The sequence below is a fragment of the Aquarana catesbeiana genome, linkage group LG01, assembly GCF_042186555.1.
Source record: "Aquarana catesbeiana isolate 2022-GZ linkage group LG01, ASM4218655v1, whole genome shotgun sequence".
NCBI classification, from domain to species: Eukaryota; Metazoa; Chordata; class Amphibia; order Anura; family Ranidae; genus Aquarana; species Aquarana catesbeiana.
The window spans coordinates 598982451-599008460 of record NC_133324.1 but is presented as its reverse complement, the minus strand read 5'-3'; the positions used below and the strand labels follow the sequence as shown (position 1 = coordinate 599008460).

At 43.3% G+C, this 26010-nt stretch overlaps 1 protein-coding gene across 1 annotated transcript; it reads left to right on the top strand.

Moving 5' to 3' along the window:
- The first annotated feature begins 862 nt into the window (after positions 1–862).
- On the top strand, positions 863–25349 carry ERI1 (exoribonuclease 1). The gene is made up of 7 exons (XM_073598583.1): positions 863–1100; positions 3903–4081; positions 6472–6691; positions 15383–15466; positions 24172–24281; positions 24594–24708; positions 24930–25349. The coding sequence occupies exons 1-7, from the start codon at positions 1002–1004 to the stop codon at positions 25170–25172; spliced, it is 1050 nt and encodes a 349-aa protein (XP_073454684.1). The 5' UTR covers positions 863–1001; the 3' UTR covers positions 25173–25349.
- Positions 25350–26010: the final 661 nt, after the last annotated feature.

Genomic DNA, 26010 nt, shown 5'->3' with positions numbered 1-26010 from the left:
AACTGATGAAGAAATAGTTTTTTTTACATTTGTTTTTTGGATATAGCAAAAAGTAAAAAATATTGGGTTTTTTTTTTTTTTTTCAAAATTGTCGCTCTTTTTTTGTTTATAGAGCAAAAAATAAAAACCGCAGAGGTGATCAAATACCACCAAAAGAAATCTCTATTTGTGGGGAAAAAAAAGGACATCAATTTTGTTTGGGTACAGCGTCGCACGACGGCACAATTGTCAGTTAAAGCAACGCAGTGCCGTATCGCAAAAAATGGCCTGGTCATTAAGGGGGCAAGTCTTCCGGTCCTTAAGTGGTTAATACTAGTTAGTACCAATGTGCACTGCAAAAGGTGTATTTGCTTTTTAGGAAAAAAAATGCCTCTAATATTGGGTGTCCTACGTGCCTGCTGCGAATGTAAGAATATAAGTTTAGTTTTTAAAATTTTAGAATGGGGTGCATAATGTTAAAGGGTGCCTTGACTGAAAAAAGTTGCTTTAAAAGACTGAAAAGACAGTCTTAGAGCTCAGTGAAGCCAGAAATCTTCATGTACAATTCATTGACATACTAAAATCTCTTCAGAAGGAGAGAGGTGTCTTTGTATGCTTTCACTACAGCAATGACGGCAGAGGGCGCTACACACAAGTCCTAATACCTTTAGTACAAGCATCACCGTTTCGAAGATGGCGATTTAGGCTTCTGAGTCGTGTTGCCTCCAGCCTATCAGCATGGTTTCCGGTGCCCTGTGGGCCGGAAGTGATGTCGACGCGCTGCTAGAAGCGGGCTAAACAAGAGCTGAGGGAGAGAATTACGGTTAGAAGCGTTATTTTGGCCGGTATATTCCAGAGGTTCCCGTTATCACCGGTTCCCTGGACCTACTCGGGTGTAATGTGCATGTTATAACCGGCGGCACCCATTGGCCTGTGTTCCCTGGTGTAGTGTGGAGCTGCAGGTGATGTCAGAAGGCTTGTAGAGGACAGGCACCAATCGGGTGGTGTTGTATAGCTGTGACATGGAGGAACAGAAGGAGAACAGACCGATAGAACCTGGACATGTGGACGAGGCTGATCTGGCCTGGACGTTTTGGAAGAATGTGGATCTCGGAGGAGGGGTACATGTCTCTATCGTGTGTTTATATGGCATTAGGCTCATAAGGCGTTCTCATAGGGATCAGCAGGGGCGTTGCTAGGTCTGCAAAAGACCTGGGGCTAGAGCCCATAGCAGCGGTCACCAACCTTTTTGCAGGCCCGCGGGCGGGAGTCACGCTGGTGGTAAGCCATATTTCGCAGGCAATGGCTGGTGTTGGTGCTTCAATCATCATGGCACTATGGTTGATATGGTGTCAGGGTGATTGAAGCGCATTGTTTCTATTGTTACATTCTAATATATAATGAAGTGGTTCAACTCACCATAATGCAGAATCAGTGGGAGCTGTGAGCGTGTCCCACTTGCCCTATCTCATGCCACCGTCGCCTGTCACCAGATGCAGCATGTTATTTGCCACCGTCACCTGCCCCTAGATGTGGATTGTCGCTTGCCGCATTCACCTGGCTGCAGATGTGGATTGTCACTTGCCACCTCACCTGCCACCATTTGCAGATTGCCATGTCGCCTGCCACCATTTGCAGATTGTCATTTGCCACAACTCCTGCCACCATTTGCAGATTGTCAGTTACCACGTCTCCTGCCACCATTTGCAGATTGTCACTTGCCACGTCACCGGCCACCAGATGTGGGTTGTCACTTGCCAACTGATGTGGATTGTCACTTACCATGCCAGCCAATGCCACCAAATGTGCATTGAAGCTGAATTGGTAGCAGGCTGGCAGCACTGGTCTATTTAGTGAGGGCAGGAGATCGGTGATGCGGGGTGGGCATTGAGAGATGATGTCATCTTGCTGCTCCCCACCTCACCTCCGACATTGAAGCAAGAAGGAATGGCTGCAAAGTGGAGCTCCACCGATGACAGGAAGCACGTGACCTCCACTCCACCGTGCTGTGAGGGCGGAAGATTGCTGATGTGTGATGGGCAGTGAGAGATGATGTCATCTCTCTGCTCCCCACCACACCTTGCTCCCGCATAGAAAAGGCCCGGCTGTGAAGAGCGCTGATGTGGAGCAGGCGGAGAGAGATGTCATCTCTGCTCGTCCGTCCGCTCACTTCTCTCCTCTCCTTGCCTGTCTCATGTGGCCAGCCCGCCCGCTGCAGCAGCAGAGGCCATAACCCGCTGGTTAGGCAGGGACCCTGTGGCAAGAGACTCGGGGCTATGGACCCCAGATTCGGGGCTATAGTCCCAATAGCCACCCCCTAGCGACGCCCCTGGGGATCAGTAATGGCTTTTCTTAGTGTGTACACTCTATGGGAGTTCTGATGACTCTTGTTTTCCCTTTTTTTGCTCTTCTGTATTTTTATATTTCTTGTAGATTCTCAGCTGACAGATGGATTTGCATTGAGGAAGAGGACCAGCAAAGCACTGTTTTCTTACACTATTACTAAGAATCTGGGGAAGATTCAAAACCGCCCTTGCGTTGGGGCTCCCCCTGCTCTTTAAATGCGTGTGTCTAAATCCCTTTCATCTGAACCCTGATTTGCCTTTTAGATGCTACTGATGTTATCGGGGGGCACCACCTAGTTAGATGCTATCAGGGGGCACCACCTGTCAAACTTGCTCATTGGATTCAATGTGATTGCACCACAACCACGAACAAGCAGCTTGTCTGCAGCATGGAATTTCAGTACAAAATCTCCCTTGGGATTTAAAAAAACAGGTATTCTGGAGGAGGCAGGATCGCCTTCTAAATACCTGCCGCCCTTTGTTCTACCGCCCCCTTTAAAAAAAACAGGTTAACCCTAGCAGTGCCGGGGGAGCCCCAGTGCAGGGCAGATTTTGCCAGAGTTCAACTTTTTTTTTTTTTTTTTTTTTTTTCAAATTTGTATTGTAAAGGAAAAAAGGCAACTTCCCAGCCACACACAAACTAATACAAATCAGAACTGATGAAGTCCAGGCTGTCCTGTCCAAGAATACACGTTTCTGATCCATTGAAGTCTATGGAACCAAAAACCAGAAAAAAGTCCCTGGCCCTTTCCATAAAACGCACAAATGTGAACCACATCCATAGAAAACTATGTTAAATGGACTGTAGTGTTTCTGCAAAACTGAAAACGCACTAAAAAAATGTATAGGTGTGAACCAGGCCTAAGTGCACCCAGAAAAAGAGTCCTGTTAATCTCTAAAGTCTGCTGCAAAAGAAGTGGTATTGCTCTTCTGTATTCAATATGTCTGGGATTGTCCGATGCCTATATATCCTGCTTTATGCAGTGATTAAATCTTCCAACCCCCTACGTCACTGGGTTCTGCGCTGATACATTATGGAAAGTCTCTGTTCGCCCTACTTAAAAAAATCAATAAAAAAAAAAAAATTCTAAGGGTCTGTGTAAACAAAGGTACAACACCCTGTGCTTAGGTCTGTAATTTTATACAGATATGAATGCAGCAGCATTGTATGCTGGGCCCATGCAGACTGGTATGTGTTCAACAGTAGCATTTGGCTATGTAAACCAAAATTAGAAAAATCTACAGTCCTTCGTTTGGCTGTAATTTTACACTTTTGCCTATGTAAACATTTGTGCTAATATTTACATCGTGTACAGTGCCGATGGACCCTGTTGGCCACCTCCACTGCTAAGGGCTATCTCAGGGAATATGTGGCAGAAGTCCGTATACACCAAAATATCTACGCATTAAATCTACCCCCCTTTTTAAACCTAAACTGTGAAGAATTCAGCCTTCTCTGAGGGCAAAAAGGGGTCTGTCCCCATTATTGGTGAACCTAATAAAATGGCCACTTGATGTATGTGTGTATATATAGATGTGTCTATCTCTACAGATCAGATATTTTCCTTTTATTTCTAGGTCAAACCTAATAGTAGACTTGATGGGCAAGAAGACAGTGCAAATCATTCAGCAAAATCTTGTGTGAGTGACTTCAGTGACCCAGTCTACAAAGAAATTGCAATTGCAAATGGATGTGTGAACAGAATGAGTAAAGATGAACTAAGGACGAAGCTCGCGGAATTGAAACTAGAAACAAGGTAAATCAAATGTTGCATCTTAATAGTTTGCATGTCTGAGTAATAGTGATCTTTAATCACTGTGACTCGTTTCCAAAAAAAAAAAAGTCACATTGCAAGCAAGCACCATATGGTGGTTAGTCCTGCATTCTATGTATTCCTTTGCTGTCCATCACATTAGCCTCAAAGTCCTTTGCAAGCTCTGACTTCATGAAAGTTGAAGCCTGCACAGGGCTAAACAAACTTCCCCTGCTACCATTTGTCTACGTATAAGCCAGACAATTTATTAAAAAAAAAACTGCTGCATGTTTGAAATTCAGACACCTGGACGTGCACTTACAACACTATCATGTCCAGGTTTTTACAGGCATAGCTCCCACAGTTCCAAGTAGGCAACCTGACCGGGCAGTAGAAATGTGCAGGATGCAAGAAGGGTTGGGCATGGATCAGCACTCTGAATGAAGAGTCTCCTGAAATACGGGGTGTAGCGAAGAGAATCACACGTTTCACCTGTATCTGCAAGCATTGCATTGTATTGTTCGGGAGCCTTAAAGTGTTACTAAACCCAGAACCCTGCATTCACTATATCTGGTCTCCCACAGTACACAGAACATGGAAATGCAATTATTTTAGTAAATATAAACTGCTAAATGCCTTTTTCTCCTTGGCAGTATATAGCAGTCTTGTGGCTTCTATTAGTGTCTGGCAGAGCACTGGTTAAAGCTTGTAGGATGAGTTTTCATTCTGATTGTCCTATGACCCCTGACTTTCTGTCTGGACAGTGCTGATCGGCCCTGTGCTGATCTCATGCACCCTCCCCCCCCAAAAAACTCTCTAGCAATACACACCAAATTGAGCCTGTACAGAGTGCCTCCAAGGCTCCGTTTTATCAGCAGATGGATTGGGGACAGTAAAAGAATGGGTGGATTGGAGACAGCAGGATCAAACGGCCTTTTTCAGATCTAAGCTATGGTACTTTCTACCACTGTATAGATGTATATATGGTAATGAATAAGCGCACCTGTTAGTGTGTGAAACGCATCTACCATTTGAACTGTTTGTAACACTTGGGATGTTCGTTCATCAAATAAGAATTTTGATGGATCTTGGAGTGCAGCCATTTCTTCAGTGTTCATGCCTATATATCTCTCTATCTCTCATATATATATATATATATATATATATATATATATATATATATATATATATATATATATATATATATATATTATTTTTTTTTTTTTTTTTCAGAGACTTTAAAGTGAAACTATCAGGTGTGTGTGTGTAATATTTTTTTATTAAAAGGTTTTTAAAATGTACAGTCCTGTGCAGATTTGAGGCACTGATAAAAAAAAAAAATTGTAAAGTTTGGATGCTTAAATGAATACTTTTTGTTTATCAATGAACAACCTACAAAGTGCATAAACAAGACAAAAACTAAATCAAATCAATATTTGTTGCCTCCACTTTTAGGCCTCAGCAGGGGATTTCTCTGCTGAGCTGGCAGATGACAGGTCCATATCCACTCTGCTGATATGGGCACGGCCTGGTTTCCTCTATGGGCTGTTTGGAAACAGACTGCCTGTACGTTTTCTATCCGACTGTCATCTGATCCGCCAGGCGGACAGAGAATTGATCCCCATCCATCTGTTTTGATCGGATATCAGCAGGTGTCAACGAACACGTCTGTTAACATCTGCCACTCCATAGAGGGCAATGGATGGTTCGATCGGGTCCGCCTAAAAAACTTACAAGCGAACCTGATCGGTCTGTTAGTGTGAAAGAGGCCTTAAACTTTTGAAATGGCAGCAATTCTCCCAGAAACACTTGTACACAGTTGAGGGTTGCTCAGACATATGGTCCAGTGCATGATTAACCTTTTCCTGCTGGCTGTACACATATATGCAGCGATGCATTGGGTGGGCCTAATGCCAAACCATTGGATAATGCATCCATGTAAAACAGCACTTCTGTTCTTTCTGCTCACTCTCTGCTTTCAATCGCTTGACCACTGTGACAACAAGTCGCATCGGTCACATGATCGGGATGTCCACCTCCCGGCATTAAAAGCCTCTTAAAGGGTGGGCAGCAGCAAGGGGTTCAAAATTATACCAGAGAGGTGCTAATGATCAGCAGTATAACATGTAAGTCAAAATACAATCATTGAATTAACATGCAGGTCAAAATGCAATTATTAAACAGAATCGGTTGTGTAGGAGGAATCCAACTTGGCAAGGAAAGGTTGTGCTCAACTAACAAATTTTAGATCATAGTTGTGTAAAAAAAAAACTTGCCTAACAAACAGACTTTCTCACAGGCAGAAGATTACAATTCCTTTCTTCTTCAGGCCTATTGAGATACAATATAATTATCTTTTTTTTTTTTTTTCCTTTGCTTTCTCTTCGTTACAGGGGAGTGAAGGATGTTCTCAGGAAACGTCTAAAGAATTACTATAAGAAGCAGAAACTTACTCATATTTTGTCAAAGGACTCCAGTGAGACTGATGCATATTATGACTATATCTGCATAATTGATTTTGAAGCTACCTGTGAAGATGGTAATGCAACAGATTACGTCCATGAGATTATAGAGTTCCCAATTGTCTTGCTGAACACAAGGACTTTAGAAATTGTGAGTTTAACTCATTTCTGGGGGATGTGTAAAGTCTAAATTGCAGGAATTTGCACTGGTAGTAACTCACATAGGTGTTATGTGGATATTTCTACCTTTTTACATAAGCTTGATATGTTCACTTTTTGTTCCGTGGACTGCTGTGCTGATCCTGTTTTATAAAAACTATTGTTAAAAGATGGCTGTCAAATCAAGATCTTAGAAGTATGGCCAAAGCTTGTGTGGTCATACTTTTCATGTGGGTCACACTACTGTGATCCAGAATCCGACAACAGTAGGCTTTAGCCATGTCACAGAGCTGCTCCTGACTATAGAGGGATTATGAGAATAATGTTGGGATCCACTCAGAGTCCTGATTGACAGCTGGCTTGCTGAGAGCCTGTCCCAGCCGTTCCCACCCCCTCTCCAGCCTGGCGCTCCAGTGACCGACAGTCATCGCTCTCTACTCAGAGCGGACCTGAGAACTGCTTGATCAGCGGTAACATGATTGCTTCGTTTTTTGGCACTCTGTTCTTAGGCACCAGGAGACAGATGCAGTATCAGACCCATGCAGTATCCATAGAGATGAACATAGATGTTTGTTTGTTTTTTTTTTTGTTTGTTTTTTGAGTACCCCACACTTCTCCTCTAATAATCTGCCCTTCTCTTTACATGGGCTTGTGCTCCTAGACTTGTTCCCAGAGCTGCCAGAACAAATTTCCGCTAGACAATTATTATATGGTAAATGCTAGTGGCCATTCTACTTTGCCCATTAAATATGCACTGCATGTTTTGTAGGTGCACGTGGTATTCACATAAGTAATGATGAATACTGACATCAGTCTGTTTCGTAAAGGGCTGCTATCTCTATGGTAACTACATTGATATACTATGATACAAATTAGGGTGGAAACGAAGTAGAGCTCTTAGTTACCTAATATCCCAAATTAAGCCCCACCTTTTTTTTCTTTATAGCTCTGTACTGAATTTTGCTTGTCAGTGGATTAAAAGAGTCTTTATTCCTCATTAGGAAATATGCCTCCCTCTGCAGTATTCTAGAAAAAGTCAGTCTTATATACTAAAAAAAGTAGTGTTATACCAGGTTGAGAGTATGGAGGCTTATTAGCAGAAAGACACTTCAGTAAGTATCTTGCAATATTCCTCTAGACAGTTAACCTGTGAGAACAGTTAAAAGCAATATCATGGATTATCAGACTATATCGTATGTGCCAAAATTGCTCTTATAATGCGCATCAAGCTGTAGCACTCTTTACAGAATATTATGTTTGACATGTGCCTGCTTTATTTTCAGTAATGCAAAGTATCAGGCATTGATGCACAAATTTTTTAATTTTTTTTTTTTGAGATCTTTTAACGTGGTTCTAAAGTCAAAAGGTAAAGCATTAAGATAAAAAACCTTTTACTGTTTGTCCCCTCACCTCCTTCAATACCTACCTGAGTCCTCAATTCATCCAGTGCTATGCACTGCTGTATCTCCTCTCTTCCTGTTCACACAGGGATTTGAGCAACCAATGGCTCCTCCTGTCATTTAAAATCTGTGAGTGGGGCCAAGCTGCTCTGTGTGCGTCTATGAAGCGCAGCTCCATAGACTCGCACAGCTCAGGAGCGAGCATGCACATGTGCCCCTATTGCAAGAGCCTTGCTATGGGGGCACACGGAGAAAAAGAGGAGCCAAGGTCGCCAGCGGGACCCCACAAAAGGAGTATTGGAGCTGATCTGTACAACACCATTACACAGAGCAGGTGAGTATAACATGTTTATTATTTTAAAATCCTTTAACACTTTCTAAATATCTAGTTCACAAAGCTTGAATTTGGGTCTTGTATATTCAGGGTTTTGTTTTTTTTATTTATTGGCATGTATGTTGCATTCGGCATCTTGCCTCGCCACCAGTGTCTAGCCCTTCCTACTTTTATGCATTTCAGACCCTAAAAGGCTTAATAGAGGTTGGAAGTCAATGATGGTGTAGAAGTATTATTATAATATTTATTATACATGATTTATATAGCGCCAACAGTTTACCCAGCACTTTACAATGTAGAGGGGGGACAGCACAAACTAAAAATATACTAGTTTGCTGCAATCATGTAAGCCTACACAAACATGGTAGATTATCAATATAATATAAAAGTGGATTGCGCTAACTTCTGTGTATGATACCACTGCTGAAATATACAAAAATAGTATATCTATCCTATGTAGCGTGCTGTTCTGTATCAATTAATATTGTGTCAAAAATATACTGTCCACTTAGTGTTTACTAGTGACAAAATAATATTCCAAAAAACTGTTTAAAGTGCTAGTGCTAAAAAATCACAAATATTAAAAAATGTGCAATGAGCCAATATTACTTAGTGACCATCCGATATCACATATCAACATGCATATAAACTACTAGCTGCAAAAAATATCCTCCAGCATGTGCAAAAACACTACAGCCCACTAGATGTCCTCAGTGGGTAATTACTTCTGTGCAGTGACGTAGGTGCTACCAAAAGCTATTTAAAAAATTATTAATACTAAACAATATGCCAATATTACTAACACAATATCACATATCAACATGCATATGTACTGCATAGTGCAAAAAAATATGTCCTTGACATTTGCAGAAACACCACAGTACACTGGATGTCTTCAGTGAGTGATCACTTCTGTGCAATGACGTTCCTTTTCAGTATATCGTGCTCCTAATTCACCACTTATCGTGACTTCACCACCACCTCATGCAATGGCCACTCACCAGATGTAGTAAGAATAAACGCCTTTTGTTCATTAACCACTTCCTTACCAAGCCAATTCTGACACTTCTCTCCTACATGTAAAAATCATCATTTTTTTGCTCGAAAATTACATAGAACCCCCAAACATTAATATGTTTTTTTAGCAAAGACCCTAGAGAATACAATGGCGGTTGTTGCAACTTTTTATCTCACACGGTATTTGCGCAGGAATTTTTCAAACGCGTTTTTTTTTTTTTTGGGAAAAACAGTTTTGTGTTTAAAAAAAACAAAACAGTAAAGTTAGCCCAATGTTTTTTGCATATTGTGAAAGATGAAGTTACGCTGTGTAAATAGATACCTAACATGTCACGCTACAAAATTGCACACGCTCGTAGAATGGCGCCAATGTTCGGTACTTAAAAATCCCCATAGGCGACGCTTGAAATTTTTTTACTGTTTACATGTTTTGAGTTAGAGGAGGTCTGGTGACAAAATGATTGCTCTCGCTCCAACGTTCGCGGCGATACCTCACATGTATGGTTTGAACAGTTTTCATATGTGGGCGGGACTTACGTATGCATTCACTTCTGCGTGCGAGCACACGGGGACAGCGGCGCTTTAAAAATTTTTTTTCATTTTTTTTATTGATAATTATATTTTGTTTTTTTTATTTTGACAAAAAACATTTTTGATCACTTTTATTCCTATTACAAGGAATGTAAACATCCCTTGTAATAGGAATATAACATGACAGGTCCTCTTAATAGTGAGATATGGGGTCAATAATATATATATTATACTTTTCTCAAGTTATCTTCCAGGACGGCACACCTAAGAGATGAGAGGCTCCTCCCCACAGGAAACACAATCAATCAACAGCTGTTTTAAGTCCACACCCTTCCCCCTGATCCTCAGTTTTTGATTGTGTTTCTCCCTACACGGCGAAACTGTTTGTTTTTTTCCAAATGACCGAAGCCTGGGGCTGGTGGTCTCCCCCTGGGAGCCGGACCAAATGCCTGGGAAGCCTCTGGGTCTGGCGGGATATATTTATCCTTCCCGGGGGGTTCCCCTATCCTTTCCTCAGGGGGGGCAGCAGAAACTGGGAAAGCCCCCCTGAGAGCTGAAGGCCCCTGGGTACAGTGGTGTCCCCAGAACTTCAGGGGCCTTTATCCTGTCTCCCCCCCCTTACCTGTCCGGAAGCCCTTTCAGACGGGGTTGCTGGCCGTCGGTTCTTTCCAGGGGGATCGTATCCCCTGACTCCTGGGTCCCTGGTAGCTTGCGTGGGCTGCTGGGGAGGGTACCGCCTGAACGACCCGCGTTCTTACCCAGAAGGGAAGGCTGAGAGTCAGCAGGAGCAGGCGCCCACATCCTCCTTTCGAGGAGGCACCAGTTTACTATGGTGAATGTCTGCCTAAACCACCTCATGGGAATGAGGAACGTACGGCATTGCCTCCCCCCCCCCCCCCCCCATGTGTATATACTGACTGGACAGAGCAGGACACAGCCTAACCTTGCAGCTCCCTAAAGGGACAGCAGTTGTGGGGGGGGGCTACAGATCAGAAAATACAACAGGGAAGGTGGTCTGTACTTTCTGGTTTTGTGCCGCACGCCAGAAACGCACATCATTGAGTCTGGTGATGACATTTCTGCTCATAATTGTTATATTACTGCACATCAGACCTACACAATATTGGGGTCTGTCTGTGGGGTTTTTGTGTCCTGTATTACTGCCTTATTGGTTGCTTATCAGAAAGGCAGCAGGAAAGATTGATGGCAGGGGTAGTACATATACTGCCTTTGGTAATCGGTACAGCACCACAAGGTGGCGTCCTGCTGATTAAGACAGTGCTATTAACGGCAATAGCTGCCGATTTTAGGCATGCGATTTGACATGTGAGTCGGATGCCAAATCGCTTCAATATGGATGTGCTATCTCTATTCAGAATTGTTAGATTGTTGCACATTAGAGATATACACGATTGAAGTTTGTCTGTGGGTCCTGTATTACTGCCTTATTGGTTGCTTATCAGAAAGGCAGCAGTGATGACGGATGGTCCTGATTTTGTTGGAAGATACAAAATTGAACCTGTGCCAGGGGTAGTACACATACTGCCATTGGTAATCAGTGCAGCACCACAAAGTGGCCCGGGCTGATTCAGACAGTGCTATTAACGGCAATGGCTGCCAATTTTAGGCATGCGATTTGACAAGTTGAGTCGCATGCCAAATCACTTGAATATGGATGTGCTATCTCTATTCAAGATTGTTGTTGCACATCAGACACATACAAAATTGAAGGTTTACTGCCTTATTGGCTGCATATCAGAAAGGACACAACAGTGAAGGTTGTTTGTCTTTTTCTGATTTGTTTTTGCTGCTCAACAGGGAGACACATTGAGGGTAATGACATCTCTGCTCAGTATTGGTATATGCTACACATCAGACATACACAAAGATTGAACATTGTTTGTGTCCTGTATGTCCTATATTTACTGACTTATCCGTCCGTATATCAGAAAGGCACAGCAGTAAGTGGTGTTTCTCATTGATCTTCCTTGCTGTTTCTTAGGTATACACAGTAGGGGGTTGTTGGCTGCACTCCTCCAGGGAGCCACAGCATGGGGACCCCTTGTTTGTTCGACCCGAAAACTGCTTTTCCTGCGACCTGTGTAATCTTGAGGTCTGTGGTTCCGTAAGCAGGGACTGCTGGATACGCTGCGACCTGGAGTCGCACAGTCACGAATGATACCCTTTGGAAGCCATAGTATGACTTCTCATGCATCTTGCAGTCCCAAGTGGCAGGTTGGGTCGCACGGGTGTGGGAACCCTAAGCTTATCTGTCCCTTCTGGTTCAGGTTTTGCAATGCTGCAGGAATACTCATTGTGGAGTTATTGCCTTATTTTGCAGTAGACCAGAAAGATCGCAGCTGTAAAGGCTGTCTGTTGTTTGTTTTTATGTTGCTGCACAGCAGAAGTACTCAACATTGAAGCTTGTTGGTGCTTTCTGTTTCATATTGCCTTACCTTATGGCACTTCAGAAAAACACAATGCTGTAGGTTGCTTGTGTTCTTTCTCTGTTGGTTCTATGTAACTGCACTACAGAACTGCATAACAGAAAGGATTGTCTTATAACTGTACTTGGTGGTTTGTCATAAATAGAAGTTTGGGTCTTTCTGTCTTCTCTTTATAGCCTTGTTTTGCTGTACATCAGTAAAACACCACTGTAAAAGGGGTTCCCGTTCTTTCTGTATTTACCAGTTATGACCTAGCTAGCTGCACTTCAGAAATGCGCAGCATTTAAGGTGTGTTTGTGTCTTAATGCTTACATATCGGCCGCACATCAGAAAACCAGACTGTGAGGTTCAGATTTGGGTCTCTTCCCATATTTGATATTTTGGTTTAGCTAGTCACACTCAGATACACAACATTGATGTCTATGCTTGTGTCCTTTCTGTCTAAATCTATTGTGCTATGTCCACAATCTATGATTTTTTTATTTGTGATATTAATACATGTATCACCTTTTTGTATTTCAGCCTTCTCTTCCGTGAAAGGGCCAGGAGTTCTGGTGCAGATGTCACATGTCAGAAAGCCTCGACCCCTTACATTCAGGGATGCCAGAGCCATTTCCTAGGGTTGAAGCCCAGTAGAGTTATGGGTCACTGGAGGAAGGCGATAATGAATCGCCCTGTTTAATAAGAACTTAGGAAGTTCGGTTCAGAGGAGTTTTTATGGCCTGAAGATGAAGTATAAACATGTATACCCGACCAAATAGGTTACAGCTCGGTGCATGGCCTTCATTTTGCCCTTCTAGCAAAACTAGATGTAGCAATATGAGTGTTCTTCTCCTGCTATAGATGTTAATCTCCTGAGTAGGCTCTCAGGGCGTAAGTAAAACTATAGATTGGGCATGCCTTAAACCCAGGGATTAAGTTTTTGTTAATCTATTTCCCTTAAGTAGGTTTCTCTTCAGTCTTTGCTGACGTAAAGCTAAAAATGAACAAAAAGGGGTTGTCTGTCAGGGGCCCCCCTTTTTTGGCAGTTTTATTTCCCTGGACAGGGTTGTGTTAAGACAGGCCCCCTTATGGATCAATGTAGTGTCCTTGTCTTACAACACAGGTCTCCGATTAATCTTTTTAGTGGTTCTAAACAGCACCTATAGGCCATTGTTGGTAGATGTGTGACAGGCAACATTGATAACCTACAAGTTTAACATGTTTTCTGATTCCATCTTTAAGAGCCCACTCCACCTAGATCCTGCATCCGAAACAGAGAAGGCAGGGACACCGGTGGAGTAGACCGGCAGATCAGCCGCATGATCCAGCTAAGATACCTTCATCAAGCATATGGAGTAAAGGTAAAGCTTACTGCAGAACCGAGGTTCGCCAAGAGTCTTGCAGTGGTCCCACCCTAAGGTAGGCCTGAGGTACTTGATTATCCTCTCAGGTGTGCCGTCCTGGAAGATGACTTGAGAAAAGTACTAGTTACTTACCGGTAACTGTCTTTCTGGGAAATCTTCCAGGACGGCAGGCCTACTTCCCACCCGTTGGAGGAGGGAAAATTTTAGAACACTAGAAGGTGAGTGCCTATGAGGAATGATTTCCCTTGTGAACCAGGTTCAGGAGTTACTTCTCTACAAACTGAGGATCAGGGGGAAGGGTGTGGACTTAAAACAGCTGTTGATTGATTGTGTTTCCTGAGGGGAGGAGCCTCTCATCTCTCAGGTGTGCCGTCCTGGAAGATTTCCCAGAAAGACAGTTACCGGTAAGTAACTAGTACCTTTTTTTTTTTTTTTTTTTTTTTTTTTTTTTTTTTACTACTTTTGAACCAGTTTTCCTTTGATAATAAAAGTGAAAAATCAGGAGATATCCATTACCGTTTACCGCTAAATCTGTCCTGAAAAGAACAAGGTATAATCCAACTGGATGCACAAAGTAGTTGTGGTGATATGTACAGTTTTACTAACACATGTCAAAGTTGCAAAATTGGACTTAGGCATTTAAATTTGTTGTACCCTTAGGCACGAAGGGCTTAATACTGAAAGGCAGTGGTGATGTTCTGATCACTGTGATTGGCTGTCACATGATGAGGAGCCAGACCGATCGCTGACTGTGACAGTTCAGTCATTTTGTAGGTAGCCCGCAGTGAGTTGTACATACATCCTTCCACCATTGATTTCTGACCTCCCTAAGATTAAGCCATTTATAGGGTAAAACTCTTCAAGAAGGTAAGGATAGGATGTGGTGAGATGCTGAGTGTAACCTACAGCCAAAGTTTTTCTTGGTAAAAAGAAAAAAAAGATTTGTTGGATGTGTATCTTCTTCTCATTGTTATCAGTTTTTTCCCAGAGGAGTACACAGACCCTGTAAGCCTGTACCTACGGCCAGTGGTGACAAGTCAGGAGTCCACCTAGAGCGGCATCATGTGGTACTTTTTGCCAGTAATGATAGAGAGATCTATCTATCTATCTATCTATCTATCTATCTATCGAGGTTTTGCAAGTCATTGCAACAGCGAATGCTTTTTTTTTTTTTTTTTGTCGCGGTGAGCTTGATTCCACCTCTCCCACCCACAGATCCCTGGATCTGCTAATCGTTTTGATATGTATTTTTAACTAAATTTATGGAAGTTGTCTAACTGATAACCTCTGCATGTGTATTTGTGAGGGCTTTAAAAGGTTCACTTGGACAAAAAAAATTAATTTACATTATTATAGAGAATCACGTTTCTATGATTGGCTTCTCTCTATTGTATGAGACCATGTCTGACATTTTACCGTTCCAATACAGAGCTGCATTAAGCTATACAAGGCTGCTCCCACTGCTCACTATCTGGGTCTTTTTGTTATGGTCATGTCAGTTGGGATGGTTAGATTAACAGTAAATTTAGAGTGTGATGACAAATTTCCTTTAATGAATGACCACAATGTGTTTTTTTTCCCCCCCCCCCCCCCCCCCCCAATCTCTAGGAAGACACTTTTCAGCGGTATGTGAAGCCAGAAATCAAGCCTCAACTTTCAGAGTTCTGCATTAATCTTACTGGAATTACTCAGGTAAAATTGTGACAGAAACTAAACATTCTTATCTTGAAGAAAGTGCTGACACAATATAACCCCTATCCTAGAGTTTCTGACACAATATAACCCCTATCCTAGAGTTTCTCAATCAGGATTCTGTGGAACCCTAGGGTTCCTCCAGAGGTTGCTAGGAGTTCCTGGAGCTATGAGCAATTTCTGCCTCTTAAGTTCCCACTGACACCATTGAACTTTTTAGCTATCTGTGAGGTGGATATTCTTCCCAATGACCACAAGTGTAAGGAGCATTCTTTCCACTCACGATCACACTAATGTATCATGAGTTGTAGATATAGTAATTTTTAGCACAGGTTTCCCAAGACCAAACAGTTGTTTTAAGGATTTCTCTGTGTTTGAGGTTTCCTCATTTCATTTCAAAGTTGGGAAGAAATATTCTAAGCTAGTCGAAGATGCGTTCATAATACATGAACTGCATGATAACCAGTGTAATTTTGACGACTAAATTGATAGTATTTTAGTTGACTAAAACTAAAACAATTCAAATGACTAAAATGCAACTAAAACTCAAGGGACTCAAGCGATTTATGCCACTGAAGAGATCCCTAAACCAACTAAGGAAACCTTGGCATGAGTTGTATAGGGGGTTGGTTAAAAACCAGTCAAGGGTGTTTCCCATACACCAGTCCCTGAAGGATTTAGTGCTTCAGGAATGGCAGTCTCCTGAGAGGAGCCTGGTCACACCTAATACTTGGAAGAGAAGATTCCCCTTCAAAGAGGTGGAAGCGGAAAAATTCCTAAATATCCCAAAAATGGATGCCTCTCTATCAGGTGACAAAAAGGTCTGACCTCTCCTTTGAGGACACGGAACATCTGAGATGCTATGGATCGCAAATCAAAATCCCTGTTGAAAAAGGCCTGGGAGGCCAATTCCTCCTCTGACCCCAGCATTAGCAGCCACCTGCGTTGCTGGGAGTGCGGACTTCTGGATAGGGAGGCTTAATAAGCACCTCTCAGGGTAATAAGTTTCAAGAACTTCTGGATTCCCTCTCAGTAATGGGGAAGGCTGTAGCCTTTCTGGCAGATGCAGCCGCGGATGCAGTAAAAGCGTCAGCCTTCACAGGCGCCCTTATTAACTCTGTCAGGAAAGCCATTTGGGTTAAAGCCTGGGAAGGGGACCTCACTTCAAAGGCTAAACTTTGTGGTCTCCCCTAGGAAGGGTCCTTACTGTTTGGCCCGGGTCTTAATAATGTTTTGTCCAGGTCTTCCGAGAAAGGCGAAAAATTTCCCATCAAACCCAAAAGGGAGAGGTACAGAATTTTTTTTTCTTGTTTTTCCGTGGCCACTCGAGTCAAAATCTGCAAAAAGCTAAGAGAGAACCCAGCAGGAAGTAGAGGTACTGCAGAGGTAGGCAAAAAGGCAATTTGCGCTTTTCTGCTGCAGCCCAAAACACCAAAAATTCCAAGTGATTCCAAAATCGAGGTGGGGGGCCGACTGTCTCAATTCGTTCCCCAGTGGGAGGAAATTTCAAACAGTCCGAACATCATTCAGCTGATCAAGGAAGGCTATCGACTCGAATTCTCAGCAAAGCCCCTGCTTATGATAACGCATCCTCCTAAGGATGCATTAAAAAAGAAAGCACTACTAGAAGGCATTCAGGAACTTGTGGAACAGCAGGTGGTAGTACCAGTGCCAAAAAGTCAGCGATATCAAGGCTTTTACTCCCATATTTTCATGGCACCTAAACCATCAGGGAAGTACTGCCTGATGGAACTTAAAGGGATTCCTAGAATACAAGAGGTTTTCCATGGAGAGTATTTACTTGGTGCGAAAAAACCTGCTAAAAGGCATCTTTCTAACCACTCTGGATCTCAGGGATGCCTATTTGGACATCCCAATCCACCCGGAACACCAGGCATTCCTGAGATTCACGGTGGTAACCCAAGAAGCGACTCGCCATTGGCAATTCAGGGCCCTCCCTTTCGGGTTAGCAGCCAGTCCAAGGATCTTTACGAATCCTTGCCGAAGCAGTGGCCTATTTGCATCTCCAGGGAATAGCGTTAATACCTTACCTGGATGACCTGCATTATCTTTGGTCCGTCAGCCGCTCAAGTAGAGACAGATACCCAAAGGGCGATTTCAGTCCTACAGAAGTTAGGCTGGGTGGTGAGTGTGGCAAAATCATTCCTGGTACTGGCTCAGGTCCAAACCTACCTAGGCTATCGGGTAGATTCACGGGCCCAAAAGCTCTTCCTTCCAAGGGAGAAGGTGGAGAAACTAGTCGCAGCCGTCAGAAGGCTGATCGACAACCCCGTGTGTTCCAGGAGAGAGATTCTTAGGGTCCTGGGACTCGTGTCAGATTGCAGTCGCTTGGGCGCAACTGCATCCCAGAGACCTTCAATTTTTCCACCTTTCCTCTTGGGACAAAAGGAACAATTCCCTAGACGAAAGTTTAGTCATAACTCCCCAGGTAAAATATTCCCTGGAGTGGTGGTTAGTCCCAGAAAATCTGGAAAAAGGCAGACCGTGGGGTCAGTGGGATCCACTGAAGCTCACCATGGACCCAAGTGCCTGGGGTTGGGGAGCCCACCTAGAAAAAGCCAAGGCACATGGCACCTTGGACAAGGGGGCAGCCAGATCCTCTTCCAACCTCAGGGAACTTAGAGCAGTGGGCGACGCCTTAAGAAATCCAGATTTGCTCAGACAATACCACAGTGGTAGCCTACCTAAACCACCAGGGGCGAACCAGATCCAAAGCCCTATTGCACTTGGCAAAGGAGATTTTGAGCTGGGCCGAGCACAGGGTGTTCTCGCTGTCAGCAGTCTACATAAAGAGGGCGGACAATCAGGAAGCGGACTTCCTCAGTCGACAACCTGCCAGAGAGGGAGACTGGGAGCTGAACTCCAAGGTATTCTAGGCATTAGTCCAAAAACCTGGCCGCCCAGAAATAGACCTCTTTGCCAGTTTCAAGAACAGGAAGTTAAAGAAGTTTTTCTCCCTCTCTCAGGAAAGAGTCAGAGGGCCTGGATGCCCTAGCGCAGGAATGGAAGTTCCAATTATCTTACACCTTCCCTCCTCTGGCACTGATTCCTCGAGTCATTTAAAAACTCAACCGGTCCTCAGGCTGCTTCTTCTTGGTTGCTCTTTGGTAGTCAAGGAGGGAGTGGCTTGCAACCTTGAAAGCGTGGTCAGTAGCGCCTCCCTGGAAGCTTCCGGACCTACTCTCTCAGGGTCCAGTGTTGCACCCCAGACCGGAGTTCTTCCATTGGACGGCCTGCTTAGTGAGCGCCAGATCCTCAGAGGTAAAGGCTGCTCAGACAGAGTGATGAACACTCTCCTCTTGAGCAGGAAACCAGAATGATGTACTTTTAAAGTATGGAAAACCTTTTGTACCTGGTGTAAACAAAAATGGGTTGTTTCCACCTCAATCCCCATAATCATAGAATTTCTTATGGATGGGATAGAGAAGGGTGTGGCAGTGAACACTCTTCGGGTACCGCGCTTTGTTTTCCTTAATGCTAGGTTAGCAAAGGAACCCTTAGTTAAAAAAGGTTTTTGGTGGCCAGGGATAGGGCTACCCTGGTCACGAAAGATAGGTTCCCACCTTGGGACCTAACCAGGGTTCTAGAGGCATTAGCTAGACACCCCTTTGAACCCATAGAAGAGGTTCCTCTTAAGTTTAAAAATTAGCCTTCCTGCTGGCAATTACCACAGCTAGAAGTTTAGGTCACAGGGTCTCTCCATTAAAGAACCCGTTTTTGTTGATCCTGCCAGACAGGATCACCCTCAGACCAGATCCTTTATATCTGGCCAAGGTGTCATCTGACTTCCATAGGACGCAGGTAATAAACCTACCATCCTTTTGTGACAACCCTAAAAATTAGGGGAAAAAGTTTCACTTGCCTAGATGTAAAGGAAATGCTACTCTTATCCAGAAAGTGTTAGTGATTTTAGGAGATCCATTCACCTCCCTAATCCTTTTTTCTGGACCAAGGAAGGGACTTCAGGCCTCAAAATCCTCAGTCTCTAGGTGGATAAGGCAAGCCATTTATGTAGCATACGAAAGCTCAGGTATCCCTGCACCAGCAAAGTTGAAAGCACACTCGACTAGAGCCCTGGCAACCTCCTTGGCCGAAAAAGCAGGAGCTTCCTGGGAGCAAATTTGTAACGCAGCCACCTGGTCCAGCCAAGACACCTTCCTGAAGCACTACCAAGTGGAGGTCCTATTGCAGCAAGACCTAGCCTTCAGGCGAAAGGTGCTACAGGCAGTGATCCAACCCTAAGGTAGGCCTGCGGATTACCTGATTATCCTCTCATGTGTTGCCATCCTGGAAGGTGAGAAAACCGATGGTTACGTACCGATAACTGTATTTCTACAAACCTTCCAGGACAGCAGGCCTACTTCCTGCCCTGTTATGGGTGGAGGAAAGAGTGAATACAATGGGTGGTAAGTGCCTAAGTGTCTAAAGACCCCTTGTGAATCGGTTTGAGAATTACTTTACAACTGAGGGACAGCTGTGAACTGATTGTGTTTTTTATAGATATATATATATATATATCTATATGTACATATATAAAATATATTTTATCTCACAAAAGTGAGTACACCCCTCACATTTTTGTAAATATTTTTATTATCTTTTCATGTGACAACACTGAAGAAATGACACTTTGCTACAATGTAAAGTATTGAGTGTACAGCTTGTATAACAGTGTAAATTTGCTGTCCCCGCAAAATAACTCAACACACAGCCATTAATGTATCTAAACCGCTGGCAAAAGTGAGTAAACCCCTAAGTGAAAATGTCCAAATTGGGCCCAATTAGCCATTTTCCCTCCCTGGTGTCATGTGACTCCTTAGTATTACAAGGTCTCAGGTGGGAATGGGGAGCAGGTGTGTTAAATTTGGTGTTATCGCTCTCACTCTCTCATACTGGTCACTGGAAGTTCAACATGGCACCTCATGGCAAAGAACTCTCTGAGGATCTGAAAAGAATTGTTGCTGATGGCCTAGGCTATAAGAAGATTACCAAGACCCTGAAACTGAGCTGCACGGTGGCCCATCCATACAGTGGTTTAACAGGACAGGTTTCACTCAGAACATGCCTCGCCATAGTCGACCAAAGAAGTTGAGTGCACATGCTCAGCGTCATATCCAGAGGTTGTCTTTGGGAATTAGATGTATGAGTGCTGCCAGTATTGCTGCAGAGGTTGAAAGGGTGGGGGTCAGCCTGTCAGTGCTCAGACCATACGCTGCACACTGTATCAAATTAGTCTGCATGGCTGTCGTGACATAAGGAAGCCTCTTCTAAAGACTAAGGACATGGATTACTGGAACTTTGTCCTGTGATCTGATGAGACCAAGATAAACTTATTTGGTTCAAATGGTGTCAAGCGTGTGTGGTGACAACCAGGTGAGGAGTACAAAGACAAGTGTGTCTTGCCTACAGTCAAGCATGGTGGTGGGAGTGTCATGGTCTTGGGCTGCATGAGTGCTGCCGGCACTGGGGAGCTACAGTTCATTGAGGAACGTACTGTGACGTACTGAAGCAGAGCATGATCCCCTCCCTTTGGGGACTGGGCCGTAGGGCAGTATTCCAACATAACTACCCCAAACGCACCTCCAAGACTACCACTGCCTTGCTAAAGAAGCTGAGTTTAAAGGTGATGGACTGGCTAAACATGTCTCCAGAACTAAACCCTATTGAGCATCTGTGGGGTATCCTCAAACGGAAGGTGGAGGAGCGCAAGGTCTCTAACATCCACCAGCTCTGTGATGTGGTCGTGGAGGAGTGGAAGAGGACTCCAGTGGCAACCTGTGAAGCTCTGCTGAACTCCATGCCCAAGAGGGTTGAGGCAGTGTTGGAGAATAATGGTGGCCACATAAAATTGACACTTTGGACACAATTCGGACATTTTCACTTAGGGGTGTATTCACTTTCGTTGCCAGCAGTTTAGACATTAATGGCTGTGTTGAGTTATTTTGAGGGGACAGCAAATTTACACTGTTATACAAGCCGTACACTCACTATTTTACATTGAAGCAAAGTGTCATTTCTTCAGTGTTGTCACATGAAAAGATAATCAAATATTTACAAAAATGTGATTGTTGTACGTGTGTGTGTTTATTTATCTATATTACATATATGTGGGGGCGTGAAGATGGGGGGGTGACATCAGAAGGAGATGGAATGGTGTCAGCCGGTGTGGTGATGACAGTGGGTCAGATGCAGTGGTTAGAATGAGTCTGCATGCAGGCTGGTGTTAAGAGAGGAGGGGGTGGCAGAGTGTTAAGATCGAGGTTGGGTATGTGAGCTGGCAGTAGTTGAAGGGTTAATTGCTGCAGAGAAATGGAATTTGGGGTGGTAGTATAGTGCTTGCAGAGTAGGGAGGAGTTTTATTGCAGCCAGACCAGTGAGTAGTAAGAGTGGGGGGGACTGGTGAGAGGAAGGCTACAAAATGGTGATTGAGGATAAAGTTGGCAGAGCAGGTTTTTAAAACATTTGCCAGCATTTCCTTAACTGCAGCCCCACAGATGCTTAATAGGGTTTAGGTCTGGAGACATGCTTGGCCAGTCCATCACCTTTACCCTCAGCTTCTATTGCAAGGTAGTGGTCGCCTTGGAGGTGTGTTTGGGGTCGTTTTCATGTTGGAATACTGCCCTGCGGCCCAGTCTCCGAAGGGAGGGAATCATGCTCTACTATGTCGCAGTACATGTTGGCATTCGTGGTTTCCTCAATGAACTGTAGCTCCCCAGTGCCGACAGCACTCATTCAGCCCCAGACTGTGACACTCCCCATTTACACCTGAGACCTTGTAACACTAACGAGTCACGTGACACCGGGGAGGGAAAATGGCTAATCGGGCCCAATTTGGACATTTTCACTTAGGGGTGTACTCACTTTTTCACTTTTCTCACCAGTGGTTTACACATTAACCACTTGCCACCCAGGCCAATTCTGGCATTTCTTTCCTACATGTAAAAATCATAATTTTTTTGCTACAAAATCACATAGAGCCCCCAAACATTATATATGTTTTTTTAGCAAAGACCCTAGAGAATACAGTGGGGGTTGTTGCAACTTTTTTTCTCGCACGATATTTGCGCAGCAATTTTTCGAACGCGTTTTTGTTTTTTTTTTTTTTAAAGCAAAAAAAAAAAAAAAAAAAAAACAGTAAAGTTAGCCCAATGTTTTTGCATATTGTTAAAGATGAAGTTACGCCGAGTAAATAGATACCTAACATGTCACGCTTCAAAATTGCACACGCTCGTGGAATGGTGCCAAAGTTTGGTACTTAAAAATCCCTATAGGCAACGCTTGAAAATTTTTTTTATTGGTTACATGTTTTGAGTTAGAGGAGGTCTAGGGACAGAAAGGTCTAGGAACAGGCTCTTGCTCCAACGTTCGCGTCGCTACCTCACATGTATGGTTTGAACACCGTGTTCATATGTGGGCGGGACTTACGTATGCGATCGCTTCTTCATGCAAGCACACGGGGACAGGGGCGCTTTAAACATATTTTTTTTTTTTTTTTTTTTATTGTTTTACTTTTTTTTTTTTAGTTTGACACTTTTTTGAAAAAAATAAATATTTTTATCACTTTTATTCCTATTACAAGGAATGTAAACATCCCTTGTAATAGTAATATGAAATGACAGGTCCTCTTTACAGTGAGATATGGGGTCAATAAGACCCCCCTTCTCACCACTAGGCTGGGAAGCCTGAAATTAAAAAAATAAATAAATAAATAAACCGATCACGGCTTCCCAGCCGAGGCGCCGCCGTTTTTTTTTTAATGCAGAGGCCGGGCGTGACGTCATAACATCGCGCCCAGCCCCCGACGATCATAGAAACTCTGGCGACCACCTGGTCCGCTGGAAATATCTGATCAACATCCGGGGCCGGCGGATCCTGTCTCCGACTTACCGATCGTAGCAGTGAGTCGGTAGGAGGGGGGGGGGGGGGGGGGCACGTCCCCTCTTGCCTCCCGTAAGAACGATCAAGCGGCAGAACAGCCGCTATGGTCGTTCTTATGGTGTAGGGAATTGCCGGCTGAAAACAGCAATATCTAAATGATGTCTGCAGCTATAGGCATCATTCAGATATCCCGGTTAATGGCTGTGTGAGTTAATTGAGGGGGCAGCAAATTTACACGGTTATACAAGCTGTACATTCACTACTTTGCATTTTAGCAAAATGTACCATATTTATCGGCGTATAACACGCACAGGTGTATAATTGCAGCCTCACAAGTGCCATCAATGCAACCTCATCAATCCACATCAATGCAGCAGCCTCACCATTGCCATCAGTGTAGCCTGATCGATGCCCATCTGCAGCCTAGAGGGGACAGGGAGGGGGGCGGCCCAGGGGACTTCCTTTTACAGAGGCCGCCAAGTAAACATGAAATTCTCCTGTATGTAATCTGACAGCGCTCGTCCCGCCCCCCTCCCTGTCCCCTCCGAGGCATCTAAAATTGAAGTATTGGCGTATAACACGCACGTGCTATTTGCACCCAATTTTTAGGGTGAAAAAGTGAGTGTTATACGCCAATAAATACAGTAATTTCTTCGGTGTTGTCACATGAAACGATATAATAAAATATTTACAAAAAATGTGAGGGGTCTCACGTGTGTGTGTGTGTGTGTGTGTGTGTGTGTATGTAAAGTGAGAGATTTGAACTTTTTGTATGATTCATTATAAATGTTGTTTTCAATCTACAGGATATTATAGACCAAGCAGATACATTTCCCGTAGTTCTTCAAAGTGTTGTTGATTGGATGAGACAAAAAGAGCTGGGCACGAAATATAAATATGCTATACTGACTGATGGGTAAGATGCTAGCATTCTTCTTCCTTTTTTTTTATATTCTTATTGTCATGAGTCTTTTATAATTGTGGTTACTAAATACCAGGGGTAATATGAGAGTCATTTTAAACACTTTTTAGGCTTTTTGACGAATGCAAAATTATCATATGCAATACTTTTCATATTTATATGAATACTTCTTCCTTTTTTATTTGTTTTCATAGAATTAATACAAATATGTCACCAATGAAGTGGTTTTATATTCCACTGAGCTTTAAACCTCTGAGTCCATTTATTGTACTGCAATATGTAAATATTGTTTTCATGAACCTGCAGGTCATGGGATATGAGCAAGTTCCTAAATATGCAGTGCCGCGTTAGTCGGATTAAATACCCTCGCTTTGCAAAGAAGTGGATCAACATTCGCAAGTGTTATGGCAATTTTTATAAGGTTAGTACAGCGTAGATTTCAACTGGAAAAAAACACTTAGATTCCTCTTGCCCTTTACTCTACTCTAGCTGTTGCAAATTTTAATGTCTATTTGCTAATATTTTTGGTTTAAGCAATTGTCAACAAGGTGTTTATAAGAAGTGAAGCATATTTGGAAAAGTACGTCAAAAGCGTTTTTAGAGGTATAAACATTAATAATCAAGTCATGCATTTTATTGCAGGTTCCAAGGAACCAGACAAAGTTAACAGTGATGCTGGAGAAGCTGGGTATGAGTTACATTGGGCGTCTTCACAGTGGTCTGGATGATTCAAAGAACATTGCCAGAATAGCTATCCATATGCTTCAAGATGGCTGTGAACTTCGAGTGAATGAGAGAATGCACACAGGACAGCTAATGACTGTGTCCAGTTCCCTGCCATTTGAGGGGGCTGCAATACCGCAGAATCCACAGTTAAAAAATTAGCCTTTTTTGTTTGTTTTCTGTCAGTTTTAGGAGCACTTTAAAATGTTTTTAAAAACCATTTGCTTTCATTGTATAGACTTGTAAACTGTAAATGCCATGGTGGCTTTTTAATATTCTGGTAATCCTGGACAAGTGTTACTGGTTTCGGCAATAAAAATGTACATTTCAGTTCATAAACTTTAGTAAAGATTGGCCTTTAGTAAAAATTCTAGACACACATGTAAAGGTATCATAAGCTGAAGTCTGCAGAAAGTTAAAAATCCTTCTTTGCAGTGGGGTTGCACCCACAAGGCAAGGGTTTAAGTGTCACTAAACCCACATTATATATAAAAACAAAAAAAAAACCTCAATCAATGGTGTATTACATGCTGATCATTCTCGCTCAGTCACTGAGATATGTATTCTGCAAACAACCTGGTTGACCCTGCTGCTGTGTTTATCTCCCCCTTTTGTCCATGTCCCCAGTTCAGCTAGGGATTTTGCAGAGCAATGTTGGCAACTCTGCACATGCTTTTTCTGTGAGTTTCTATGCTGAGCATTTCCTCCCGATCACGTCTGAGCAGCTCATTGACTACCCTGTTTCCCCGAAAATAAAACCTAGCGTGATTGTTGGTGATGGCTGCAATATAAGCCCTACCCCCCCAAATAAGCCTTACCCTGAAAATAAGACCTACAAGGACTCTTACTAAGGCTTATTTGGGGGGTGGGGCTTATATTGCAGCCATCGCTGACAATCACGCTAGGTCTTATTTTCAGGGAAACAGGGTATATAGTTACACATGTGGGTGTATAAACAGTGGTAAATGACAGCCCACTCCCTCCCTCCCTTTTAGTTCCA

Coding starts and splice junctions, on each gene's coding strand:
- ERI1 (XM_073598583.1), top strand. CDS start 1,002: ATGGAGGAACAGAAGGAGAACAGACCGATAGAACCTGGACATGTGGAC. Junction 1,101..3,902: donor ATGTGGATCTCGGAGGAGGG/GTACATGTCTCT, acceptor TTTTATTTCTAG/GTCAAACCTAATAGTAGACT. Junction 15,467..24,171: donor ATCTTACTGGAATTACTCAG/GTAAAATTGTGA, acceptor TTCAATCTACAG/GATATTATAGACCAAGCAGA.